Source organism: Pangasianodon hypophthalmus, chromosome 2 (genome assembly GCF_027358585.1).
Source record: "Pangasianodon hypophthalmus isolate fPanHyp1 chromosome 2, fPanHyp1.pri, whole genome shotgun sequence".
NCBI lineage: Eukaryota > Metazoa > Chordata > Actinopteri > Siluriformes > Pangasiidae > Pangasianodon > Pangasianodon hypophthalmus.
In genome coordinates, this window is record NC_069711.1 from 7,607,314 (window position 1) to 7,633,581 (window position 26,268).

Here is a 26,268-nt window from a genome sequence, read left to right on the forward strand (position 1 = left end):
GCTCTTATTCAGAGGAGTCATATTTAAAGAATAGGTTTCCTCCTTGCATACTACATGTGTACTAGTGGCACACACATTCTTTATCTTTAAAGTGTATTTGAAGGGATAGTCTTTTATCTTCCAAGGGTCATCTCTGTTTAATTATGCACATTCTTTAGGAGAAAAAAAAGTCATGTGAAGTTTTAGGTTTTAATGAATCACATAATTGCTTAGTATGCACATTAAAAGTCTTATAAAGTCTTAAAACCAATTCATTTAACATAGTATGCATATGCTCCATTTCAAAGCCACTGTCCACAAATAATGTTGCACAAATCTGGTTTTGCAAATAAAATCTATCTATCTATCTATCTATCTATCTATCTATCTATTTATCTGAAACATTAAATAGTACATCAAAATAGGACACATATAAAAGCATGATTATAAACAATGTCTATGTTTAAAGCTGTATGCTATCATTAAATAGTGTGTCAAAATATAATTAATGGATTATTTTGTGCTTTTTTATTAGAATATATTAGTATAGTAGTGTTATTATATTCAAGGCTGTAATCATAGTAGCAGTATGTTCAGTTATACCTTATATAGCGCAATGGTATGCTGTTCTGACCTGCAATAATATAGCCATAAATTCTTAAACTTTGTCTTGTCTTGGCCTCACATGGACAGCCTAAGGATCAGTGAGATTACTGAGGATGGTACTACTTAATACCATGAAGATAGCTTTGGACTGCAGTTACAAACATTTTTTGGACTGCAGTTACAAACATTTTTGCTACGACGGAGTAGGACTACAATTGCTATGATAGCTTTAGGACTGCAATTTGCCACGAACACAATTCTGCACTCCAGTCTCCATCAGTGAACAGTTGATCACTTCAACAAAATAGACTTCATGCAAAAAATATAATGAATCTCCTGGTTACACAATTGCACTTTTTGATCATGTAGTACACAGTAATAGAAGGGGTCCCTGGAGGACTAGCGGTTAGGCCACAGCATTCTCACTGCTATGGCCCGGGTTCGATTCCTGGCCAGGGAACTGACCTCAGTCACTGGGGTTGCATACAGCAGTGTGCTCTCAGTACCGGTCCCAAGCCCTGATAAAATTGGGGAGGGTTGTGTCAGGAAGGGCATCCAGTGTTTAAAAAAACAAAAACTGTTCCAAAATCAAATACACAGCCCAATGATCTGCTGTAGCAACCCCTAACAGGAGCAACTGAAAGAGAAACAACAACAAGTACACAGTAATAGAAGGGAAATTATTTTTTATATTTATAATCACACTATCTGTTACACCCAGATAAGGATGGGTTTCCTTTTGAGTCTGGTTCCTCTCAAGGTTTCTTCCTCATATCATCTCAGGGAGTTTTTTCCTTGCCACCATCACCTCCGGCTTGCTCATTACGGATTTATAAATGTACAAGTTTAAAATGTATATGCTGAATTTATATATTTCTGTAAAGCTCCTTTGTTAAAAGTGTTATACAGATTGAATTGATTCTACACATTACTACACAGTACATAAAACTTTTTTTTTTTTTTTTTACTAAAAGTGTACTACTATTTGCTGTAGTTTGTTGTTTTAGGTGTAGCCACTGATTAGTGCGGTAATATTTGCATATTACTTTGCCACATTTTGGACACAGCCAGTGATAGAGTGAGAGTGGATGCGCCGCTCTTAGACTCGTTACGGTAGCGCATTTTCCCCCGCTGCCCCCTCCTCACAAAGTTTGAGGCTTTAGTTTGTTCTGGGAGCAGCAGCTCGCAGTCAGGCGGTGCGACTCCTTTCAATGCGCGAGTCCGCAGCTAAGCGCTGATTCCGTGGCGCTTTTTCTTCTTAACTTTTTTTTTTTTTACATTTGAAACCAAACCATGGGCTTCGAGTTGGAGCGGTTCAGCGGCACCGTGGACCCGGACCTGAAGTGCAACCTCTGCCACAAAGTGCTGGAGGAGCCTCTTACGACGCCGTGTGGCCACGTCTTCTGCGCGGCGTGCGTGTTGCCGTGGGTGGCGCAGCAGCGCAGCTGTCCGGCGCAGTGCCGGCGGCGCGTGTCGGCCCAGGAGCTGCACCACGTGCCGCCGCTCAAGAGCCTCGTGCTCAAGCTGGACATCCGCTGCGAGCATCACGCGCGGGGCTGCCGCCAAGTCGTCAAGCTCCAGCAGCTCGCCGAGCACGCAGAGACGTGTGACTTCGCCCCTGCGCGCTGCCGCAACGAGGGCTGCAGCCAGGTGCTCAACCTCAAGGACGTGCACTTGCACATGCGCGACGCCTGCGAGTACCGGCCGGCTGGCGTGTGCGAGCAGGGCTGCGGGCTCGGCCTCACGCACCGAGAGCGCTTTCTGGACGGCCACTGCTGCGTGCGCTCGCTCAAGGCGCACAACAGCGCGCTGCACGCCAAAGTCACCACCCTGGAGAAGGAGTGTAAAAAGCAGGCGATGCGCGCGAGCAAGCGCGAGAAGTCACTGCTGGCGCAGCTCTCAGCCGTGCACAACGAGCTGCAGATGACTGCGCTCCGCTACCAGAAAAAGTTCACCGAGTACAGCGCGCGCATCGACTCCCTCACCAAGAGCTTTGCGCCTCCAGCTAAGGTTGCAACACCATTTCTTTATTATTAGTATTAGTATTAGTAGTACTATTTTGACAGTTTGAAGCCTCACAGGTTCATTTCTGATCCTTTTGGCAGTAGGTAAAGTTCATGAACTGCTTCCACTTGGTGTTTAGGACTGGGTTTGAGCTTGGCTTGGCTTACAGTACAGTAAAGTCACTGCGCATGGTAACGCATGCAGCTGCGCAGCTGTAGGGAAGCTCAGTTTCTGGGTTGGATGGACTGTAATCCGTGTAAAACAGTTTGGTGACGAATGAGTGACCTGTTATAGCACTCTGAGCTAATATTTATATAATACAGCTTTCTCACATAGTTTTTCTTTTCACTCAGTAACAATTAAAAAGCCAAAATGGTAGTCAGGATGATATTCCAGAAAGTGACTTTAGATATTTAACTTGATTTGTTGATATCCCAGAATGCTCCATCCGAACCCGAGATCACAGTGGTCAGTTAGCAGGCTGTAGCAGTTTACCTGCTGAAGCTCACCTGCTCAGTGGCAGTTGTACCTGAACTAAACCAGGGCATTCTTTAGATTCGGGTGTGTATTTAATCCCAGCTCTGACCATGCGTACGCGCTCTCCAAGTGTATCCATCTGTGTCCTGCGGAATTACAGACCACACCCCTTACAAGGCACGCCTGCTATTACAAGTTACGCCCACAACAAATATGGTAAACATCCGTCAGGATTACAGACCACGCCCCTTACAAAGTAAACCCGCTACTACAAGTTACGCCCACAACAAATATATTAAATATCAGTCAGGATTGCAAACCTCGCCCCTTACAAAACGCCCACTATTACAAGTTACGCCCACAACAAATACATTAAACGTCCGTCCGGATTACAGACCACGCCCCTTACAAGCATGCCCACTATTACAAGTAACACCTACAATAGATACGTTAAACATCTTTCAGGACTGCAAACCACGCCCCTTACAAGGCACGCCCACTATTACAAGTTACGCCCACAACAAATATATTAAATATCAGTCAGGATTGCAAACCACGCCCCTTACAAGGCACGTTCACTATTGCAAGTTACGCCCACAACAAATACATTAAACGTCCGTCAGGATTACAGACCACGCCCCTTACAAGGCACGCTCACTATTACAAGTTACGCCTACAACAGATACGTTAAACATCTTTCAGGATTGCAAACCACACCCCTTAAAAACACTCCCCACTATTACACCCACAACAAATAAGGTAATAATAAAACCGATAAGGATAAAACAAAACCAGGGGTTAGGCATGGGAATGTTGTGTAGTGTGATTTCCTTGTAATAGGCGTGGATTGTAGTCTTACAGGACGCAGACAGACCCTTCTCATTCTCTCAGGAGTGCTTTATACAGGGCGTGGTTAAATCATAGCACTGGACTGCTTAGACATTGTATTACCGCTGAAAGTTGTTAGGGTTAAACACAGAGGAGTTTGTGGTTATGTTCAAATTCCATAAAATGCTGACCGAGTCGGCATGTTGATGAATGCAGTATGGTGTAAAACTCCTAGTAAAACACTAAACCTGTACTGATATTTTGTGCCATCAGCTGGGATATAAGTCAGAGAAGGAAACCAGGAATACAGGCGCTACTTGTGCATGTCGTTTCAACCATTTCGGTGGATATTTCGCTGCCATCATTGTGTAGGATTGGGCAGTGTTGGATGTCATAATTTCTCAACGCCACACCTTTATCCAGTACACCACTGCCTGATATCAGTAGCTTAACTGCTTCACTGTTGCACTTACAGCACCATCAGCAAATTAATTGTTATATAAATCCCAACGGTTTCAATTCTGTGAATGTCTGCCTGAGTTACAAAGTGTATTTTATGTCCATTAAATTTATAAAAATGACAAACACAAAAAAAGAAACTAATCAGCACAGTTTAGCGATGACTACATACCATATATGGTTAATTGTGGGCGTGTCTGTTTTTCAATCATCAATAACAAGCATGTACCTGGCAGCTACGGACAATTATGTACTCTCAGCTTACACTTGTGTGTATGTTATGCATAGGCACTATTGTTGAATCCCTATTTTATTGTACTTTTTTTGTACAAACCAATTTAGAACCATTTCTATGCAATGAAGATAAACAAGGGCCCCGATTTTAAGCCTCAGATGTCTAACTAATCCAGAGTCTATCCTGGGAACATTGGGTACAAGGCAAGGATACACCCTTAATGGGATGCCAGTTCATTCCACCATCTAAACTGTTTTTCTTTAGTTGTATGTTAATTGCATGCATTTAGAATCTCTGGCACTGAAAGAGTTTTTTTTTTTTTTCCCCATCCTAAACTGAGCTTACTGTCTGTGTTAAGTTTCTGTGCATGTTCTCCCCATGTCTGTGTGGGTTTCCTCCGGGTTCTCTGGTTTCCTCCTACCTCCCAAAAACATGCCAGTAGGTGGAATGGCTAAAATAAACTCCCGGGATGGGCCCCGGATCCACCGCGATCGCATAAAGGATAAAGTGGTTAATGAAAGTGAGTGAGAATTTCAGGTTTGCCAGTTAAATAAAAACATGAAGTGGGTTCGGAAAATAATCAGCCAATTTAAAATATTCTATTTAAATTGGATTAAATTGACTTTTTTGCCATTGATCGACACACAATAACCCATAATGACAAAATGAAAATAAGTTTTTTTTAGGAATTTATGCAAATTAATTAAACATCAAACATTTAGGCACCTTCAGTTTTTGTGCACTATATTGTGTTACAGATTTATGTTACAATCGATTAAATTGACTTTTTTTCCCCCAACAATCTACACACAATAATCCATAAAGAGAAAGTGACATTTTTTTAGGAATTTGTGCAAATTTATTAAAAATCAAAAAGTCAAACCTTTTGTATAAGTAAGTATTCAGACCTTTGACTAAGCTCTGAGCTCAGTTGCATCCTGTTTGCTTGGATTGCTTGTAGAACTTGATCGGAGTTCACCTGAAGGCAAAACCCAAGACATGAAGTCTAAGGAGCTCTCTGTAGACCTCCATGACTTTCTAAACATTCTAAAACGTTGAGTGTTTCTAGGACCTCAGTTGGCTCCATTGTGAAATAGAAGAAGTTTGGAACCACCAGGACTTTCCCTAGAGCTGGCCGTCCAGCCAAACTCAGTAACTAGAAGGGCCATGGTCAGGGAGGTGACCAAGAACCCAATAGCCACTCTAACAGAGCTTCAGAGGTCCTCCACAGAGATGAGAGAACCTGCAAGAAGGAGAACCATCTTAGAAATACTCTATTATGGCCTTTATGATTGTGTGACTAGACAGAATCTACTTCTGAATAAAAGGTATATGACACTTATAGGACTTCAGGTACTCCTTGGGAAAACCAGGTACTGCTCAACCCTATGGTGAAGCATGGTGGTGGCAGCATAACGCTGTGGTACTTCTCAGAGTCTTCAGGCACTGAGTAATTTAACACCATTTATAATCGTGTTATATTTCAGGAATTTCAAATGTAAAGGAAGTATATTGCAAATGAAAACGTTTCCCCAGCATTAATATGTAGGTACAATTTGATATTGGCCTCTAATTCAAAGCATAATGTTACAATATAGTAAAATTCAATAAGCTACTCTTCTCCACTTAATTAATAAAGAAGGATGACAGAGGATATCCGAGCTCACTCATGACATTGCAGACACTGAAGACAAATGGCCAAGCTCAATCCATGATCACAGATTTGACTCAAAGTTTTATAATATAGATTGTGAAATAAATGTTCAATTCCAAGTCTAGTTTAATTTAAGCAAATAGTACAATTTGGAGGACTCATTGGAAAGAAAGTACTTCTGTGACTTCTGTGATGACCACAGCTTGCTTGAGCTTGAGCCTGAACCTGCCCCACTGCAGGACTAGAGTCAGGGCTGAAATGCTTAGACACATCCACATGACCAGGCTCTAGTGTTTGTGTAGGGCCCGGGGCCACCCTAAAGAGAATTTGATATTAATGTACCATGTATAGTCCTACACAACATATACCCAACGTCCTGGCCATAGAAACGGCAGAGTAATAGATGCAGTCTACAGTAAAAAAAAAAAAATCAAGACAAAAATACTACAAATGTGGAAGGGTCTGCTGTAGCAGGCAGTTTGGTAGTCACTGTGGAAGGATGGTGGTTAGATTTTATCCAGGTAGAAGATGGTGTGTCAGTTGTTTTACAAGCAGCCCACTGGGAGTCCCATCTCAGACCCCTTCAGTTCAACATCTGGCAAAAAGATTAACATTGATTATTATGCCGATGTACCTAAGCTTTATATAAGATAATTATGTATGATAATGGCGTAAGTTAAAGGACACTCACTGGTCTATGACAGTGCCAGCTCCTCTGCTTGTGCCCATTTTAGGAGCCTTAGCCTTCTTGCTGTTGACTACAGAGTGAAACTAAAATAAACCTACCCCTGAAATTAAGCTCCAATTTAAAGAAATGGCATAGCTATAAGCAAAAATATCTGTAGCGTGTTTTTGTCTACTGATACATCTTTTTACTATCACTAAATTAATCTATAGTCTGTTTTGGAAACCATGAAAGATCAAACTATTAAGAATTCAGGCCAAATATTACTATCAAACTACTAAAAAATCTAGTAAACTAGATTCTATCCAACTTTACAACTCGCACATGCACTTACTCGGCATTTCTTTACCACGGCAACTCGAGTAGTTTTTTCCTTGACGTTATATATATATATGAGAAACATCTCCAAAATATAATATATTCATAGTCGTCATATTGAGCACTCCAGTTGTGATGAATACTTTTCTTTTTTATCCAGTGCTCATCATAAATCTGTTTATTAATGCTGCATTTATGAGTGCTTCATTTAGGGTCAGTATACCCTGAACAGATGAAGCCCAGTCATATAAATTCTAATTTTGTCGGTCATGGTTATTGGTTCAAGTTAAACCACGGACATTGGTTGGTTATTAGTCATGTGACCAGTAACTAGATTTGTCATGCTGTGTTCACTCGACAAAGAGGTCAGTTTAAAGTGTAAGGTTTGTTAAACCTTCCTTCTAAAATAACCCGCAGCCTGTTATTTTAAAATGAACCAAATTTTGACACAGCTCTCGATAATAATTGGTGCTCATTTTTTTTTCATTAGATCTATGGATAATTATCCTTTTTTTTTGACAGATGTTGTTTTAGATTTAGCTCCCTATGTGGTGCTCACTTGTCTCTCTTACCTCCTTTACCACATACCTCTTCGCTTACCGTTTTTAGGCAGTATTTCAAAATCAAATGCACTGAGGGGTTGTGGTTTTTTTTTTTTTTTTTAAGTTGACACACTTTGGTGTTCAGTCTCCTGCCTGCTTTGATACAAATTTTTTCTTTATTAACTCTGACAAAGTAGTGTCAGCGGGTGGAGGGGGGATTTCTTCCCCTTGTCTAGCCCTGAGTCATGCCTGTCAGCTACAGTTCGTAGCCTGCTGAGAGGGGGAAGGGTTAGGGGTAGGATTAGGTTTATGAATCTGCAGTCTTCACAAGCACACAAGTTAGTTTCTCTGCTAACCTTCAGTGTATGGAAGTGTATGGGAAGAGACTACATGGTGTCTGTTTTTAAGAGACAGTAAAGTTCTTATGACTTGAAATGGTTTTAGACATGACGAAAGAGCCCTGTGTTTGGGATGTGAATATTCGTTGAAGAGATTTGCTATATCTTGGGCCCAGGTGAATGGAGTAGAGCTATGGTGTGAAAGATTGCTGAATATGGGAAAACCTATGGACTATGGAGTCCTAACTTTCTCACTAGGCTGCGTAGACAAAGCCAGGATTTTCCTTTCCTTACTGTGCTTCAGAAGCGGTAGACTGGAAGTCGAACCTGGATCAATAATGAGCCTCGAACCAGATAAACAGATCAAAGCAGGGTCAATAGAGCATTGTTCTTCGAGTTTGATTAATGAAGTTCCATACACAGTGAAATCCTCTAGAGCTGCGTCCACCAGTTTACTGACAAAACAAGCACCACGTTAGCAGGCAATGATATTTAAGGGGGAAAAAATGACCACTTGAAATAGTAAATGCCTCACTTCCAGTGAATGGACATACAGCATTACGTGATATGAGCAAAGAGGAAGAAACGATTAGTCAGGTGTAGTGGGGTAATGTACTGTCTCGTTGTTGTTCCCACTGAATGCTTCAATCATGACAGCGTGCATAGCTGGAGAAAGCTGTGTGATGATTGGCTGTCATCTCTGATTAAATCCTCCAGGACTATGTAAGATTGGCCACGGAGCGCCATACATTGTTGGTATATGACTATTATTGTTTTTTAATAGACAGTGGAAGCCAGTGATTTTATATGTATTCCATATCAAATCATTGGGTCTGAAACCACCACATACCTTTCATCATGGTAGTCCAATTACTATGTTCTTGTCGTTAAAGAAAATACCATACGCTCTGTACTCATTTTAGCACACTCATGGTTTCCCATGGAATTCTGGGATTTAGGCATCTGTTTTGGCTTGTTGCATTCCAAACAGAGACCCCTGCACTGCCTGCAGACAGCTATAAATGGCTGACACTGTACATACCATTAAAATATGTGCTCTATTTAGACCCAGTAGTCTATGGTGTATAGAACGGACAGCTGACCGCCCACTACCGCCACCTTAACAGACAGAGGGATTAGACACACGTCTGGTTTCCAAATCCCTCTTGTCATCCCTCTTTTGGAAGTGGCTATAGGTTTATTAATAAGCTTAACATATCAGGAAATACCAAAGCTTTTAACCCTGAAAGCTAATGGTCACTTGAGAGGCCTCTTTTTCTAAGACTTTCTTAAGCTCTAAACAATTGTCAGTGTACGGTCCATTGTTTGAGGTTATGCACATATATTGAATTTGTATCATTTGCCTTATTTTCAGGGTGGCGAGAGCAAAAGTGTCACAGTTGTGCTCCACAGAGAGTCTGGATCTTTGGGCTTTAATATCGTTGGAGGACGACCATGTGTGGTACGTATCAAAACACGTTAACATATTGCCAGTACTTCATATTCAAATAGTCATATTTTCATACCCTGTCTTAGGGAATGTCACACAATACCCGTAATTACTTAATTAAACCAGTGACCAATCAAAATGACCAGCTGACCAATCTGATTCTTTAAATGCTGATCTCAGGTAGCAAGCACTAGCACAATGTTCTCAGATTTGTCAGGGTACTTGAAAGCTTGCAACTAACCCTATCCAGATCTCTGCAGTGGCATTGTGGTTCTTTACGAACTAGTAGTTGTGGTATCCGTATCAGCAAGAATAGGTGCTGAAGTTTTTATGAGTTTGTGTGAGGCATGTCCAGAATAGAAGTTTGACGCACTTTGCTGTTCTTAACTGGACCATTACAGCAAATGTTTTTTTTTTCTTCTTTCTACAGGAAACTGTAAACCATATTCAGAACTCAAACAAAATACTGTATATTTGAACTAGATTGTGTGGTGTTGGGGTGTAGTGTTAGAAAAGGTGCCTTGCTTAAGTTATTTTTAAGCCTGGACTTATCTCAGTCTGTGTCTGACGGATCAGTTTTGTGCTCTTGTAGCTTCTTCATCGTTCTAGTTATTGGTTGTCAGGTTCCACTCCATTTGTGTTGAATCGGGAATGAGGAAGAACGTTAAACTCTGCAATGCTATGGTGCTCCAGGGCACCCTTGTTTTTGATGAACCACAGCACTGTTGCGTGCTTGATTTGCTGTAACAGCACTGCTTGGGTGCTGTAGTTCTAGCTGCGAGGATTATATTATTATATAATTATTTAGCATTTTTAGAAGGACGCTCTAGTGTCAGTCAGAGGTAGTTACAGTAAACGTAACTATAAATGGGTAAAAATATGCCATTTGATTATTTAATCGATTAAAAAATTGTAATCTTTGGCATTGTCGTAGTATAAGAGGAACACAGAACACTTCAGTACATGCTTTTATGTCATCACGCCACCCGGTCATTGATTATTTTCCTATACACACACTGTAACTACCTGTGCTTCTACATGCTGCTCACTAAAGCAAAGGCTTTTAAATTAAACATACGTCTTTCTAATATCCGTCTTTAGCCAGCATGAGAAAGAGTATTCTCAAGTAAACAAGTGTCTTGTTGTTGTTGTAACAATGAGAAGGAAAAAGAGAGGAAGTAATCCTTGCAGTAATTAGCTGCAGCATTCACAGCTTGATTTCCTGTGGTTTCTTAAGTATTCCATTAAAAATTACTCAGCAGTGTTGTACGACTTGGCATGCAGCGGGCATGGGTTTGATGTGGTTGTATAAAACTTTTAAAGCCCCAAGCCCATGCTATCAGTTTATAGCTCTGTGCTGGACACTTGAATGGCTGCCTTTATCCTTTTTCATCCATACTGCGTTACTTAGCATGATCTCTGAGGATCACGATACGACTCCAGGCTTGGGAAGTATTTCAAATGTCACTTATTTTCAGTAAGGTAGCTTAGCAAGGCACAACTTTGCAATTTGCTGTAAGCACCTGCAACCAATTGCATGTCATTTTAGTAGCTCGGGAGCCTAGCAGTGAGTGAGTAGAGTAAGTAGTGCTTGTGTGTGTGTGTGTGTGTGTGTGGATTGCTGCCATGATGGTTATCTCTGTTGGACTACATCTTGGCAACATCTGACCTTTATGTCATGTCATGTGAGTTTAAGTTACTGAGCATGGAAACAGTGTTCAGTAGTGCACTGAAGATACACAACCCATCAAACGTTTAAGCAACTTTTTAAGAAATTGTAATCCGTGAGCAGTTTTTGCTGTGGTATGTCAAAGACTTCTCAGTACTGCTCTGCAGAGCCTCTGGTTGGACAGCTTTCTCTCTCAAACCTCTCAGTCCAACACCTTCTGGAGCCAATCAAATGGGTTAAGGCTGGGAGATTGGACAGCTTGTTCCGTTGCAGATAATGTGCCTGCTTCCTCTATAAAATATCTCTACTGCAGCTTTGAGATGTGTTTGGAGTCACATCGAAAGTCAGACCAGATTTTTAAAAAAGGCAAGGGCAAGGTGTCCCCGGATTTTGGATTGACAGTGTATGTATTGTTAAAGATTTTATTTTAACATGCTTAATTTAAATATGCACCAAAAATTGTCACAAACGCTTTTTTTTTCTGTGTATTAGTCTTAATTCCCAACAGTTTTGTAACAGTTTTGTCATTATTGATCCTAGAGTTGAGGAATGTCCCTTAATTACAAATTTTAATGGCCTGATTAAAAGACTGCATCTCAAGAAAGCCAAGTTGCACTCAGTTACAGAATTATTGGCACCCTTTTTATAAATGGCCACTCCTCCAAGCAGAACATGGACCCATTTCTGTTCTTCTTAGGAAGAGCTTCTTTTCAATCCTTCCAAAATGCTTGTTCATTTTGAAGCTTGACAGCTCAAAAAAATCGACTAATCTTCTTTTCTTCTCTCATCGTCCTCCTCACTGTGCAGATGGCAATACATTCATCTGTCTTTCAGAAAAATGATTAATTATAGTTAATTATTGTAGTTAATCAAATCTGTGAGTTTGTATTCATTGATTTATATCCATATATTAGTTGACTTGTTAAGGTCAACAACCATCAGTCTTTTTGTGTTGAAAACTGTAGCTGTAATATGGATGACAGAGATTTTACACATGTCTTACCTCCTGTTTATACCCCAGGAAGCTGTCAATAGGTCACAGCCATTTCTGTTTACTGAGAGCCATTAAAAATCTTCAAATTTCAAGAGATTGTCAGAATGTTGTTACTGGAGTGTAAGTAAGACATGCTCTTGTATAGCACTGATCAAGAACTTCTAATGTGTCTGAGATAGTTACATCGTATTGTTGGATTTTCAGGATAATGAAGACGGGACTTCAAATGAAGGTATCTTTGTATCAAAAATTGTGGAGCATGGACCAGTGGATAAAGAAGGGGGGCTTCAGATTCATGACCGAATCATGGAGGTATGTGTGGTGGCATTACTCAACTATTTGTTTTTTCACTCTTAATATGACAAAATGTGCAATATTGTCAATAATAAACCAGTGCAAAGAGTATGTACAGATTATTTAGCCATTAACAGTTATAGAAAGGAGGTGTATTGTGTTGTTCTATTGCTAATTTCCTAGTAATAGCATAGCTTAAAAATAGATAGTGCATTATTTTCAATTCACATTCAGATCCTCAAGCATAAATTAAGCTGCACTGTGAACATTACACTTTTCCGCATCTTTTGGTTGTGCTGTGTAACTGAGCAGACGTCGTTTACTCACTTGAATGAACCTGAATGCACGCAGCTGTCCGGAAAGCTCCGTCTTACCTTGGAACATAATCTAGGCTGTTTGAACTGGAGGTCATTTTTTACGATGCACAGAAATTGAAGTGTCCAAAAACTTCAAAACGCTGCATGGTTTAAGTGTGTTATTCTGCAGCGAGGGTTGGTGGCCCAGGCCGCTATGATTGTTTAACTAGGTCAATGTAAATATTTTTGCTATACGCAGACACAGCATTGGCTCGAGTGTAAGTTATCTGTAACATCAACGTTTTAGCTGTAGCGTTTACGCTTTCTGACCCCATGCTATGGCGGTACAAGAGACACTTGAAAACTACACACAGAATTGACGTGGCAGGAAAAGCTAATTCGCTGAAGCGGAAAGGGCGTGTGACGTGGAAAGCACGTTTTTGTGGTAGCGGTTACTTTTTTCGTGACATTTTATCTTAATTTTGAGCTGTTCATTTGTGAACCTCGGGTGTGTGAGCCAGTAGAAAACAGAGTAGGTGGGGTAGGTGAGAAAACAATGAAAACAATAAGGCGGAACTGTGGTGTGTTTGTCCAGTAAAATAACAGAGGTGAAATTAGTTTTTAAGTAGCGGTCACGCAGGACTTCTTACTCTTGTTTGGCACACATCTAGGGGAAAAAAGGCCAAACACATTAGCTAGCTAACATCAATTCCAAAATCACATCTGCTAGAGCTTACATCCTATTGATTTGTGCAAATTGACGATATCACGTGAACATTTAGTCTACATGATACATCTGGCTGGATCTCTGTGGGAGAAAGTGAATTGAGCTTTTTTTCTTTTTAAGATGAAATTTTGGATGTATGCTTATGTTCATTTTGTATAAAGCACTTATTCTGTTAGCATGGAGTTAACCCCGTCCACTGACACATGCTAGGGGTTTGAGGTAAATTCTGTTCTTTTTTTTTTTTTTTCCTCTCTATGCCTGCTAGGATTTTTATTAGCAATGTTGGTACATCTGGGTATATTCCACTGCAGCTTTCAGTAGTAGGGCAGTGGTGGTTCAACGGTCAAGGCTCTGGGTTACTGATCAGAAGCTTGGGGATTCAAGCCCCAGCACTTGAAAGCCCAAGCTGCAACTGTTGGGCCCTTGAGCAAGGCTCTTAACCCTCTCTGCTCCAGGGGGCCGTATCATGGCTGACCCTGCACTCTGACCCCAGCTTCTTAACAAGCTGGGATATGCGAAGACAAGAATTTCACTGTGCTGCAATGTATATGTGACAAATAAAGACTTATAATACAGAAGAAAGGATAAAGAGAACTATTTAATTCACATTCAATTTTTTTAATAGATTTCAAAACTGGCGATTGAAAATAATCAAAGCAGGAGTCATAAATTGATTAATTATTATTATTATAGGTTATAAATAGATAGGTGGTATGGATAAATAATAAATATTTTTAAACTAACGCAGAAATAGGCTAGCAAGGTGACTTACATATAACTCTGACAATAGTCCGTTCTTCGTCCTCATCATTCATGAATTAATGGTAAACTTACCTCAGATTCTGAAGAGTTGGTCACGTATCAGTCGAATTGAATCACGTCATAGCAGATTCAGTGCTATCATCAAATATCGAATCGTTGTCTTATGACTCGAAATCGTATCGTAGCAGAGTCAGTGGTATCATCACATATATCATGTAATATGTATTAACGTTGATTTCGAGAGGCCACGCAGAGGAATTAAGTATACACTACTATACATCATATTAAGTAGCATCAGCTGATGCATGTTTATGATCTTGTTGTTTTAAGAGCTTTGTATGATTGTTGGAATGGGTGCCGCAGATGAGTTTAGATCTTCTCAAGTGCGATTAATAATGGACGATAGTCATATGGTTTACTCATTTAAGAATGTCACTAGGTCTAAGGACACATCTAGGTCTTTATTACTTTTCACTTTTAAATTGATCAAGCTTTGATCACACGGAGAAGAGATCAGATCAGGACATCATCTTCAGGTCTCCTGCTTAAATAGGAGTCAAGCATAGTGTTATAAGGTGATGATGTAAAATTGCTGCAGGCATTTGGTTTGTGAGCTTCAGAAAATCGACACGGGTCCAACGCTGTTGCTGTGCTTTGCAGGACTTTTATAGAAGAGATTATAAAACACCCAAATGAGCCCTATAATAGCTAAATAATAATAAACCCTCTATAATAGCTCCTCTCGCTCTCTTTTTTTTTTTTTTTTTTTTTTTTTTTGAAAAGGCACAGTTATACCTTTTGTACGCTGAGGTGTGTCTATGCACTGAATTTGTGAATTATATGGCTTGTGGTCATATGTTAGCCCTCTGTGCGGTACTATACACAATCTCAAATTACTATGCTTTGAGTAATGAATCTTGCTGGAAATGTAATCAAGAGGGAACTAAATCCCTTCTTTATTGTATGTAGTTAAACCAAGAGTCAATGGTCCCATTCTGATCCTCTCCCTTTATAGGAATTAGCTTTTTGAAAACCAGTGCCACCATGATCGTCCAGGTCATACCACTTTTCCTCCTCACTCCATCCATCAAAACTTTTGTTGTCAATTCCTCCAACAGGGCCAGGAGGCTCATTAATTCAGCTCAGACTTTTTTTGGGCTATGTCATACATTGTGTCAGGATTTTGATGGCCTGCATGCTCGAGTTGTGAGTATAAACAAATTGAAGCTTGAGTTGTATTCTCTAGCTTACAGTATTTTCAGTACTTTTTTTTTTAGTCATTATTTTCTCCAGTCTTCAGCGATGACAGGGTGACAAATTAACAAATAATGATGCAATTAGTAGAGATCTCTTTGAATGCCCAGTACCATAAATGAGTCGACTAAATATATTCTTTTTGACTTTGACCATAGATGTAAATTGCTTATTTATTTATCTGGCTGTCTTTTGTGACCTCAAGAATCTGAATCCAGTCATAACAACAGTCTAGTTTTAGAAGTAGGCCGTGAATTACCTTCAAAGCAATGCCTTGTTGTTCTGGCACACTGCATTTCTTGCCTGGATTCAATTTGATTGCCATCACACTTTGATAGACCTCTGATGGTCACACTGATGAAATTGGCTTAATGCCGGTGGTTGATGGAGCGTCACTGCAGGTGTGCCACACCTACAGCAACATATAGTAACGTTACAAATGCCTTTAATTGTCTAAAATGTAGCTGTAGACTGTTAACATTTCCTTAGAACCCAGACACTAAGAAGAAGAAGCCTTTATTTGTTATATACATATATATTACAACACAGCGAAATTCTTTTCTTTGCATATCCCAGCCATGATACAGCGCTCCTGGAGCGGAGAGGGTTAAGGGCCTTGCTCAAGGGCCCAACAGTGGCAATTTGGGCTTTCAAGTGCTAGGGCTCGAACCCCCGAAGTTCTGATCAGTAACCCAGATCGTTATCCATTGAGCCAATAAAATTCGCTATAACGCTCTATGGTTTCCTTCACTTCTACATTTGGTGTATTTCAGTTAGGTATATTTTTGACAAAAAACAAGTATGCCTAAAGTTGCTTCATGAGCAAAAGCAGATCCATGCATCATCGCTAAACAGCTTGCCGCAGGGATCACCTGGTCCTTACAACTGAGCTCAAATGAAACACAGCTGCCTTGCTTTGTACCAAACCAAAACAGCCTCATACTTGCTAACACGTATCTGTGAGAAATCAAGACTATCTCCAGGAAAGGTCTAGAATCAAACATTCATAGTGGTGTTGTGGAGCTAAAGTAAAGCAGACTCAAATGATTTGTTGGATGAATGGGGCCTTGTTTGGTTTAGACATTTTCTCATAAAAATGGTGCTGTCGTTGCTTTTGCCTGCTCTCAAAGCTGAAAATCTTTGTTTAGTCTTATTTATTTGCAGAGTTTCATTGGCGCTATAACCTAATCTAAGCGTTCACGCTTAAAAAGACCATCTGACCTTATGATAAAAGGGATTGTTAATCCTGCATAACAAGACAGAATTGTTGAAACCATTAATTATTGTTTTGGAATTTTCATTGATTGGGCATTAAATAAAAAGAAATGCATCTGAAAAGTTCTGGTGTATTTAGCTTAGCTGTCTGATAAAGCGTTTACTGCAAGACGTCACAGTTTTAGTGTATATCTTGTTTATCTAATGGGGCAAATGTTTCATCTAACCTGCTTATCATTATGCAGCTTCTTAATTAATATTTTGAATATAGTTTAAATATAACTAGCTGTGTTTATGGTAATCTATTACAGTACACCATTGTAGTATCCCCTAATCTTTTAACACAAGTGAAAATTTTATTTGTCTTGTAGCAGAGGCACTGGAGGGGTTATAAATGTCAACTTGTTAAAGCCTGCAAACACCCACGGGTCAGAGGTTAAACTACAACCGTCTTTTAAAAGAACAACCACTGAGACCATTTTCAGCTATTTGTCTGAGAATCCAGGCAAAACACTGGTTGGAAACTATTGCTTTTCTTCTATTAAAATATTTTCACATGCATGTCAGTTAAACACTGTCTTGAGGTTCTTAAAATATCCAATGAATATTGTGTTGACAAAGTAAATTCTGCTGAACGCTCTGACCTCAGTGGCTAAGCTTGCTAGCAGGACCCTTAGCTGCTTATCTCCCTTTGGGGTCGGCGAACAGTGAGATTAACCATAGAGTGGCACTTAACACCCCACACCTACTGGAGTTTTTTTCAGGCTGAGTGGGTGCTAAATGGCGTTAGAGTAGCCTTTTACTGAATAGACTGTATCAGAAATGGGAAGTGAGTGTTGAGAGGCAGGGACCTATTGCTAGCATGTCAATGAGCCTTCTTTTGATGAGAGGGTGTTGGAATACTGTTTGCTTACTGGATTAATGTGAGCTAGTCGTTTGGTAGATGTAGTGAAAGAGCAGAGAGGAAGACATTCTTTCAATACTCACTATGGTATTGAACAACAGAATTATTGGCGACCTCCATATATATATATATATATATACAAATTGGATTAATCATATGCCTAGTGTTTTTCCGAACGTTTTTTAGGCCTTCTGCTTAATTTTAATATTCACATGTTTGTAAAAGTTAATATTCCTTTATGTTCATACATTTCTGCATATATTTGCCTTCTTTGATTCAGAGCAAATGTTTTCAGTAAAATCCAGCGACTGAGATGGCCGTTGATTTTGTTCCTACAACCATTTGTGCTGATGTGTTTATGTCCTTATTAAAAAAAAAAAAATTAAAGGCTTAATGTCCTGGAAGAAGCAATCAGGTACATAGTGAAATTCATCACAGCATCAATGTTCACAAGAGCCTTTGGATCACTTGGTGGCAAAATAGTGCTGAAACCCCAATTTTCTTCACTTTTTAAATATTTTTATCTGCTTATTTAATTTTTTTATATTTTATTTTTCTGTAACCTAACACTTATACCTCAGCGAGACAGTAAACGGTCAAAAGCAACACTAGAGGCTCTGGAGACTGAGGCATTTTGGAGAAAAAAAAAATCCAAGGACTACTGTTATGGGAATAACTTCTGTTAGAGGAAAGACTTGGATGAAGGTGGTTTCTCCAATGTGGTATTTATTTTATGCAATCAGATTTGCCTCTTTTCTTCAGGGTGCTAGTCATTCTGGAATTGGCTTGTATGAATATGCCAATGTTTTGATTTGTTCTATAAGGAGCTTTAAATCATGCTTCATCCACCCAAAGTTGAATGTTCTAATGTTTTTTTAGTTCATATTTCGAAAAGCTGGTATGGTTTAGAACTAACCCAAGTTAACTATTTAGAAAGGGGCCTCATGAAATGTTTTTGAAGTTGTGAAGCCGTTTTGTCCTTTCTGGGAAAAGCATAAAGGTGCATTGGATCTTGTGTAACTCTTCAGCTGCAGGTCAGTGGGGTTAAAGGGTTTTGTTAAACTTCAGTGCACCATTTTCTACTTGTTTTCATTCAACCCTAATCTGTTCTTACGAACATTTATGAGCAGCATTGACATAATTGACATATTTAGATCCGGGGCACCATTTTTAGTTTCCACAGGGACAATAAGTCAGGTCAAACCAGCATGGGGTTGAAACCCTTAACCTTTTTCATTCTCTTTGCAATGCCATTAATACATTGTTAGAGCACATGATGTTTTTAGCTGGACATGTCACAAGGTCCTCTGTGTTCATTTCTGTCCAGAGATGAGGACTAAATCACGAGGGAAAGATCATGTTATCTGTCGGTGTCTCATGGCAAGAAGTGGGCCTTTGTGAATAACTTTATTGGATTTGGCACTGGCAGAATGTGCCCTACTGAGGCAAGGCATGCAGGCAGTTTAATCTAGGAGGAACTAGCATGCCTTGCAAGAGTACCCTATAGGAGTCTCATTCCCAGCTGAGAGGGGCATTCTAGTCCTGCCTGGCTCACCTAACTCAAGATATTAGATCCAGTAGAAATAAAGGGGCCATATTCGGTGTCTGTTGCTGATTATGAGGAAGTAGTGGCATACTGAAACTGAATAGGACAGCTTTGTGTTATTAGGTAGAATGTAGCTGGGAAAAGTGAAGTTCTTCCAAGAAAAATATGAACGAGGAAAATAATGCAGCAAGAAGTTACACTGACACTGATAGTAAGCACGATCGGTTCATTAACACTGAGAGATCATTAGGGCCATGCTTGTTTTGTGAAATATTGTGCCAACTCCATCTAGCCCACCCAGCCCTGCTGACACTGCTAGTATGTAGCCACTCAATCAGGCCTAAACCGACCCTAAATGTGCTCTGAATAGCACTCATTAAGGAAAGACGTCTTTAGCTTTGCTGTATTTATGGGTATCACAGTGCTAATTTACGGCCCTTAAAGGTCTAGGGAGTTATAATAGGCATATGCAATTAAAGCTAATTGTCTTTCCAATCAATCAACCAGGCCTGCCTAAACATAACCGTTACAATAGTCTTGGGTTGCCTGGCCAGCTGCTCTCTCAGTCAGAACCTCTTAACCCCCCACCCTTTCTAACCTACCCTTTCCACCCCACCTTCCATGTAGGGCTGTGCGATATGGCCATACATATCATAGGATGATAGACAACTGTCTATTGATAGATATTTTCGTATATAAATTTCGTAGATCACCAATGTCGCAAAACGGTAGCCAATTAAGTCATTACGGTTGGAGCTAGGAGCTACTAGTGGTGCGCTGTAATAACAACACGCATGCAGGAGTGTGACACAGAGCTAAACTCCCCACAGCACAACAGGCGTCCGCTAAAAGATGAGGAACTTGTACCTGAAAAGGGAGGCACTTCTTTTTGGATTTGTTTGGATTCCTAAAACTTGAAATTGAATAGAGTGTTTTAATATTTACTTTCTATATTCTGTATTCATAGAGTTCCCAATATGACAGTGATGTTTTTCTTGTTCTCATTTGTAATAGTTCTGTTCAGTGTCACTTCCAGATAAAGGAGAAAAGAAAAAGTGCCTTTCACTGGTGTTTAGTTTACAGAATTATCAGAAAGCAGTCATGAGTACATGCAGTTATTTTGTGTAGACAATTTTTTCATCAATTTTAGAGACAACAGAATACATTGTGATGTATATTGTTTAAAATTATGAAATTTCCCATACCCTGCCATAAGATTTTGTCCATATGACTAAGCCCTACTTCCAAGCCCTACTAGGCTCTCTAACCCTACCATCTCCCTAATTAACCAACCTCAATTAAATTCTAATATACTGACTAACAGGCCTTTGGTCAGGGTCATAATAGCCTGTTGCTTCCTTCTGGTTTCCCTCAGTAATGCAGGCCAGGCTTTATGTGTCCATGTCCATGGCCTGGCAGAGTGATATAAAATATGCAATGCAAAACAGAATCAAGGGAAAAATATTGCCCATTGGGTAAAATGGGTATTTTCATTGAATGAGATTCATTGAATGAGATACATTTACACAATACATACAATACAAATACAAAGTCAACATACAGCACTATACGGGAAAAGGGGAAAGTTCTGCTTATTGTTATAGACGGCTTGTTGGGAAGAGGGACTGCAGTTGGGGGGAAAAATACTCGGATGTTTTGTGGTCCTGGTTCTGATGGAGCAGTACTATTTGCCTGAGCGGAGTTTCTGAAATAGATAGTAGATGAATTTTTTCAGCTCACTTCACTGTTACTGATGTCATGTAGCTCCTGAACTGAGAACTGCTGCATTCTTTCATATGCACAAATCACTGTTTTACATTTTTTTACAGTTCCAGTCAATTGTTCTCATGTTCAAACAGCACAGCCTTACACGTATTATGTCTATTAAAATGCATATGTTTATCGCGGTCATCTAGTGCTGGAATGATGGTGGCACTATTACAGTTATTCATGACTGGGTCTTCTGCATCATTTCCAAGTATGGCATGAAAATAGACATGTCATTTACAACCCTGTTCATTTTATCCTGAGGCATGAAGATAGCATTCCTATTTTAAACTTGGATCCCAGTGTTACTTTTTTTTTTTTTTTTCCTTTTCCCAGTCAAGCCAAAGTTACTGCTGTAAACCCTTGTAAATGTTTGTATTGAAATGGCCATACTGTAATTTGAGTAATGTTTGGGCTGTATTTCAATGGTTCTTTCACGATCCAACGTTAAAGTCACTCTGCATGCGAGCGACAGCCCTTGGAGTAACATTTCCTCTCATAAATCACTGACATACGAATCTAAGCATTTCTTTTTCTTCCTCCTAACAAATGGAAAACTGTACTATGTAAAGCTCTGTGTCTACAATCACAGACCTGCTCTGCTGAAAGCAATTTTTTTTTTTTTTTTTTTTTTACATTCACGTTTATGGTTATCTTTGACGAAAACAGCTCTCAGGTTATTAAGTACTTTATCTAATGGGGCTTATGTTTTTTTTATCCAATGTCAGAGCTTGGAGTTGCGTAGGGAAGACTTTATTTATTCAGTCAGTGACCATTGAAAACGATATTTGAGTTTGATCATTACAGTCTTTTTGGATTTATGCCTCATTGATCATACTCTGACACCTCTTAATACCAACAGTCTGCTTTACAAATGCCTTCATCTCGCTTCCGTAGCGTTTCTTTCAACAGCCGGTTAAATAAGCAGTCCTTTACAGTCCAAACAAAGTGGAACCTGCAACTGCTGTGCGCCGTTCTCATGCAGATGTGTGAAAATAGAAAACAATGTTCCTAAGCTAGCTCTGTTTGTCACACAGACTCCCTCTGTGTCCTGCCCCTGACCTCCAGAGAGAGATGTAGTGCCTTTCACATTCACCTTCTCTGTTTGATTCAGGACTTCCTGCATAAACAGGGGAATTTGGTTGCCTGATATAGGCTATAACATCAGTGAGCCTGGAGGCATCTTTGGTTTGGATCAGGATTCAGAAGATTCATTGGAATCGACCATTAATAGAACAGTAGGTAGCATTACAGAAACGTTAACCAAAAAAATCAACCCTGGGCTCTGAAAATGTACTCTGCCTCCAAAACCAGCGACTCTAAAGCACAAACTGTGGTAGAAGAAACTGGCATTTAATGATGCATAAGTCAAGGAAAGTATCTCCCAGGCCTTCTAGAGAGCAACCACTCAACCTCTCGATGCTCTGATCCACAGTCAATGGCATGGTGTCAAACAAATATAGATGTTTTTGCCTGCAGTTAGCTGTTCACGTTCAGTGGCTGCATTTTTTAGGAAAGAGAGTCCCCATGAGCTCTTTGGATGGTTATTCTAAGGGATTTGACTTGAAACCTGTGTCTGAAAGGAACAGAATTGAACACTACATTGAATTCTGAAGTTTTAGGGTTTTAAATGAAGTCTTTTGAAGAAATAATGCTACATGCTGCTTATAGATACTTTCTGGTAACGTGAGAATAGTTTTTGTAAAGATTTGTAAGAGAAGAGAGTTCCCTTTTGAGTCTGGTTCTCTTAAGTGTTTTTTCCTGTCACCTCTAGCTTCCTTATTAGGAAGCTATATACATGCTAATTTCTGTAAATTTGCTTTGTGACTGCGTCTATTGTTAAAAGTGCTATACAAATCAAATTGAATTGAAATTAAAACATGACGTAGCATGCATTGCTTACTTGGATTATATTCTGTATAATTGTATATTGCATATTATGTGCAATTGTAGAAGAAAGTTAAAAGTGGAAACTCTGATCTGAATCTTTTATGAGTGCTGGAATGAGTGCTGTTTAAATCACATGTGCCTGAGATTTTCACTTTTCCATTTCTGTTCTTTTTTTTTATAGTTAATTTATTACAAAGTGTTAAAACCATAACTGCTTTGTTTGACTGTTTGTTCTCTGACTTGGCATCGCTTGTAAGGGATTCCAGATGTAACCACTAACATACAAAATAACAAGAAAATGCCAGCTTAGTATTGTAGCTGCACTTAAGGAGGAGATGTGCGTTTGTTTTCATGCTCAAGTCTTCATGCTCTGAGAGCATACCTGTCTGACTTCACACTGGGACAGAAGACAACCGCCCATTGTGGAGCTCGACTCGTTCAAAGATGGTCGACTTAATCTGTAGAGAGGTGGCGGAAATACAAGGCTGGAGATGAAACAGATCAGTCCAGAGGAGATGGTCGTTTATCTCAGTGGGGTGTGTGTGGAAGGGGTCGGGTACAGCAGGGGTGGCTTTAGTGCAAGTTCTGTCAGACAAGGTAGGTGATGTTAAATAAACCACAGCACATCTGCAGCCAGGCATCAAGTTTCGGACTGTCCTGGCAGCCTGACAAGCGTTCCTTTGTGGACTAGAGGAGACTCTGCTCTCTCTGCACAGCTATCCTCCTCTCTTTGATTTGCAACGGGTAACATTCAATGCATCATTTAGATTTATGTGAGAGATCACGGTTGCTTCTCTGTGATGTGCCTTCATCTAGCCTCATTCTGTCTAGGCAAGTCATCATGGGAGAAGTGAAAGTAATGTGTGAGTGAAAGAATTTCGCTTAACAGATGCCTAAATGATGGTTAGCCTAACATGAAGTCTGTCAAAGCTGTGAGGAGAACACATGTCGAATATCTCAGATAGCAGTGAAATCCTTTTTTATGAAATGAAGGGAGGACAGCGGGACGTGTTCTGGTCCGTAGTTTCTTGTGATTTGCTCAGTAACAGAAACTTGTATCACAATTTGTTATGCTAATATCAAACTATTTTCATATTCAGCAGGAAATTTGATATAAACACTGAGTTTTCTCTCTGGTTTGGCTTGCGTGAGAAGAGAGCTAGAGAGAGAGTGTGCGAAAAGAAATGCTGAACTCAACTGTCCCCTCAACTCCACTGCTATATCAGGGTAACAGCTGCTGTTTTCTGTGTTAAGACATGCTAGCTGCCTAAACGTTTCCCAGGCAGAGTTGCTCTTGCATAAGGTTTCGGGGTTTTTTTGTTTTTTTTTGGTGGTTTCTTGCAGTCCTCTTACAATATCACCACATTCATGGTTGCATCTACTTGGGGAATCTCGCTGATTATGAAAATAAAACAGCTGTTGGGTTCACCGTCACCTTAATTGTGTGTATTTAGCCTCACATTAGGCAGGCTGAAGGATGTACAGTACAGTGTTGAATTTCTTCAGTGGTTGTATAAGTGAGTATAGGCATGCATGGTTGTAAAGCGGAGAGTGTTTACATTGTCCATAAATGCTTAATATATTTAAAAACACTAGTAATGAATTTAATTAAGGATACTGTAAATACCTCAATACCACGTACTGACAGATTATTAGTGTGAAATAACCAGTGTAATAATTTAGCATGTTCTGTCAATCCAGACTCAGTCCAACTTTGTCAAAATTTATTCAAGCAAGTGCATTTTCATTATATTGAAATAAAGATTTTGAAATACTCTAAAATATGGAATATTATAATTGTTCATTTCAAAGTCTTACACTGAACTGTTTGCAATTTTTCATAGAAATTGCTGTGTGTGCGTGTATATATATATATATATATATATATATATATATATATATATATATATATATATATATATATAATGTATGTATGCAGTCTTATTTGTGGGACCATTCTGGTTTTGATTAGTATCTGAAGAATTTGAGGTCTTCTACAGGTTCAACATTGCTAATGTGTGAACATTTGTCAATATCATAACTAAGAACCCAGTCTAGCAAACACGTGTGGATGAACATGCTTTGAGGCCTGTGAAAAATAGACTTTATTTGGCCCCAAGGGATCAATAAGGTCATGTGCATGTTTCAGATCAGTACGATGATCCTGTTTGATGTAGATATGTGGAAGTACATATGTGCCCTCGTTCTGTCTGCCCTTATTCGATTTCACTTCAGTTTCCTGTTTGATTCTCAGAGCGGTTGAAAGCCATGCATGCAATAATATTTTCAAGCATTATCACTTGTGTTAAGCTCAGAAAATGAGAACCACATGTTTGGCTACATTCTGAAGGTATGCATAAGGGGGAAAAAAAAAAAGAGGGCGATGGAGAAATACTAGGTGAAACTCTATTTCTTTCCAAGCTTTTATATTTCCTTTAGCTCCAGGTGGCAGATACGCTGAACAACTAAGGAAGTGTATTTAGCCTTTCAGTCAGGATAGTTTTAATGCAGACATTCTAGGAGAAATCTCTCGTATTGTCTGTTCTTTGTCTTAGAAATCAAAAGAGCTTTCGCAGCTGCATACTTTTGCACAGTCCAAACAATTCGAAATTGTTGTGGTGTGAAGACACAAAAAAAAGCTTCTTTAGACTGTGATCTTGCTGATCAAACAAAAATGTGTTTTGCTGAAGTGCTTGAAAATGGAATTCCCTGTTTCTTGATGTAAGATTAACATTGCCATGTAAGGTCTTGTTGCTTCAGATTTAGTTTGCCCATAACTACTGTGTTGTGGTAGGTCTGTAGCTGGTGTTTGGTTTATTTACATAGCGTAATTTTGCAGACATTTCTGCAGACAACTTCCTTGTCACATGGGTTTATGAGCATAGACATCAAGCCTCTGTTTTAATTTAGCATATCTTAGAATAGCATGTGTACTTTATATTATTTATCCAGTTATTTTATTGCACACTTACGAAAGTCAGTGCTAGAGGCTCATTCATACTTTTACTGACAGCTCTTTCTATCTTTAAGCCCTATTTGGACTGGATTTGTTTTACATGGGGAGGTGGGGTATGCGTTTTTACTGGCGTTTTTGTCCCATCAGTTGACATGCTGGGAAAGATTGCGTCATATCTTGTAGATAGAGCTATGGAGAGACTCCAGGAAGTGTTATTTTCTCTCGTCTGCCCCTGAAATCAAGTGTTGACTGAGTTTATAAAACATGGAATTTTTTTTTTTAAAAAAAGCGTGACGTCGGAAATAAATGCGTTCCAAGGACAGGTATAGTCAGTATATGTTACGGGCATGTAATCTATTAATATTCAAGTACAGCCATGATGCATACAACAAACAGTTGTAATAAAGGGCAAAACGATC

At 39.5% G+C, this 26,268-nt stretch overlaps 1 protein-coding gene across 1 annotated transcript in view; it reads left to right on the forward strand.

Moving 5' to 3' along the window:
* Positions 1-1,741: 1,741 nt before the first annotated feature.
* pdzrn3b (PDZ domain containing RING finger 3b) overlaps positions 1,742-26,268 on the forward strand; it is a 92,513-nt gene continuing 67,986 nt past the window's right edge. Inside the window, exons 1-3 of the mRNA XM_026923163.3 lie at positions 1,742-2,595; positions 9,501-9,587; positions 12,443-12,550. Coding sequence (XP_026778964.3) covers positions 1,879-2,595; positions 9,501-9,587; positions 12,443-12,550 — 912 coding nt within the window. The 5' untranslated portion in view covers positions 1,742-1,878. The remainder of the gene's footprint in view (positions 2,596-9,500; positions 9,588-12,442; positions 12,551-26,268) is intronic.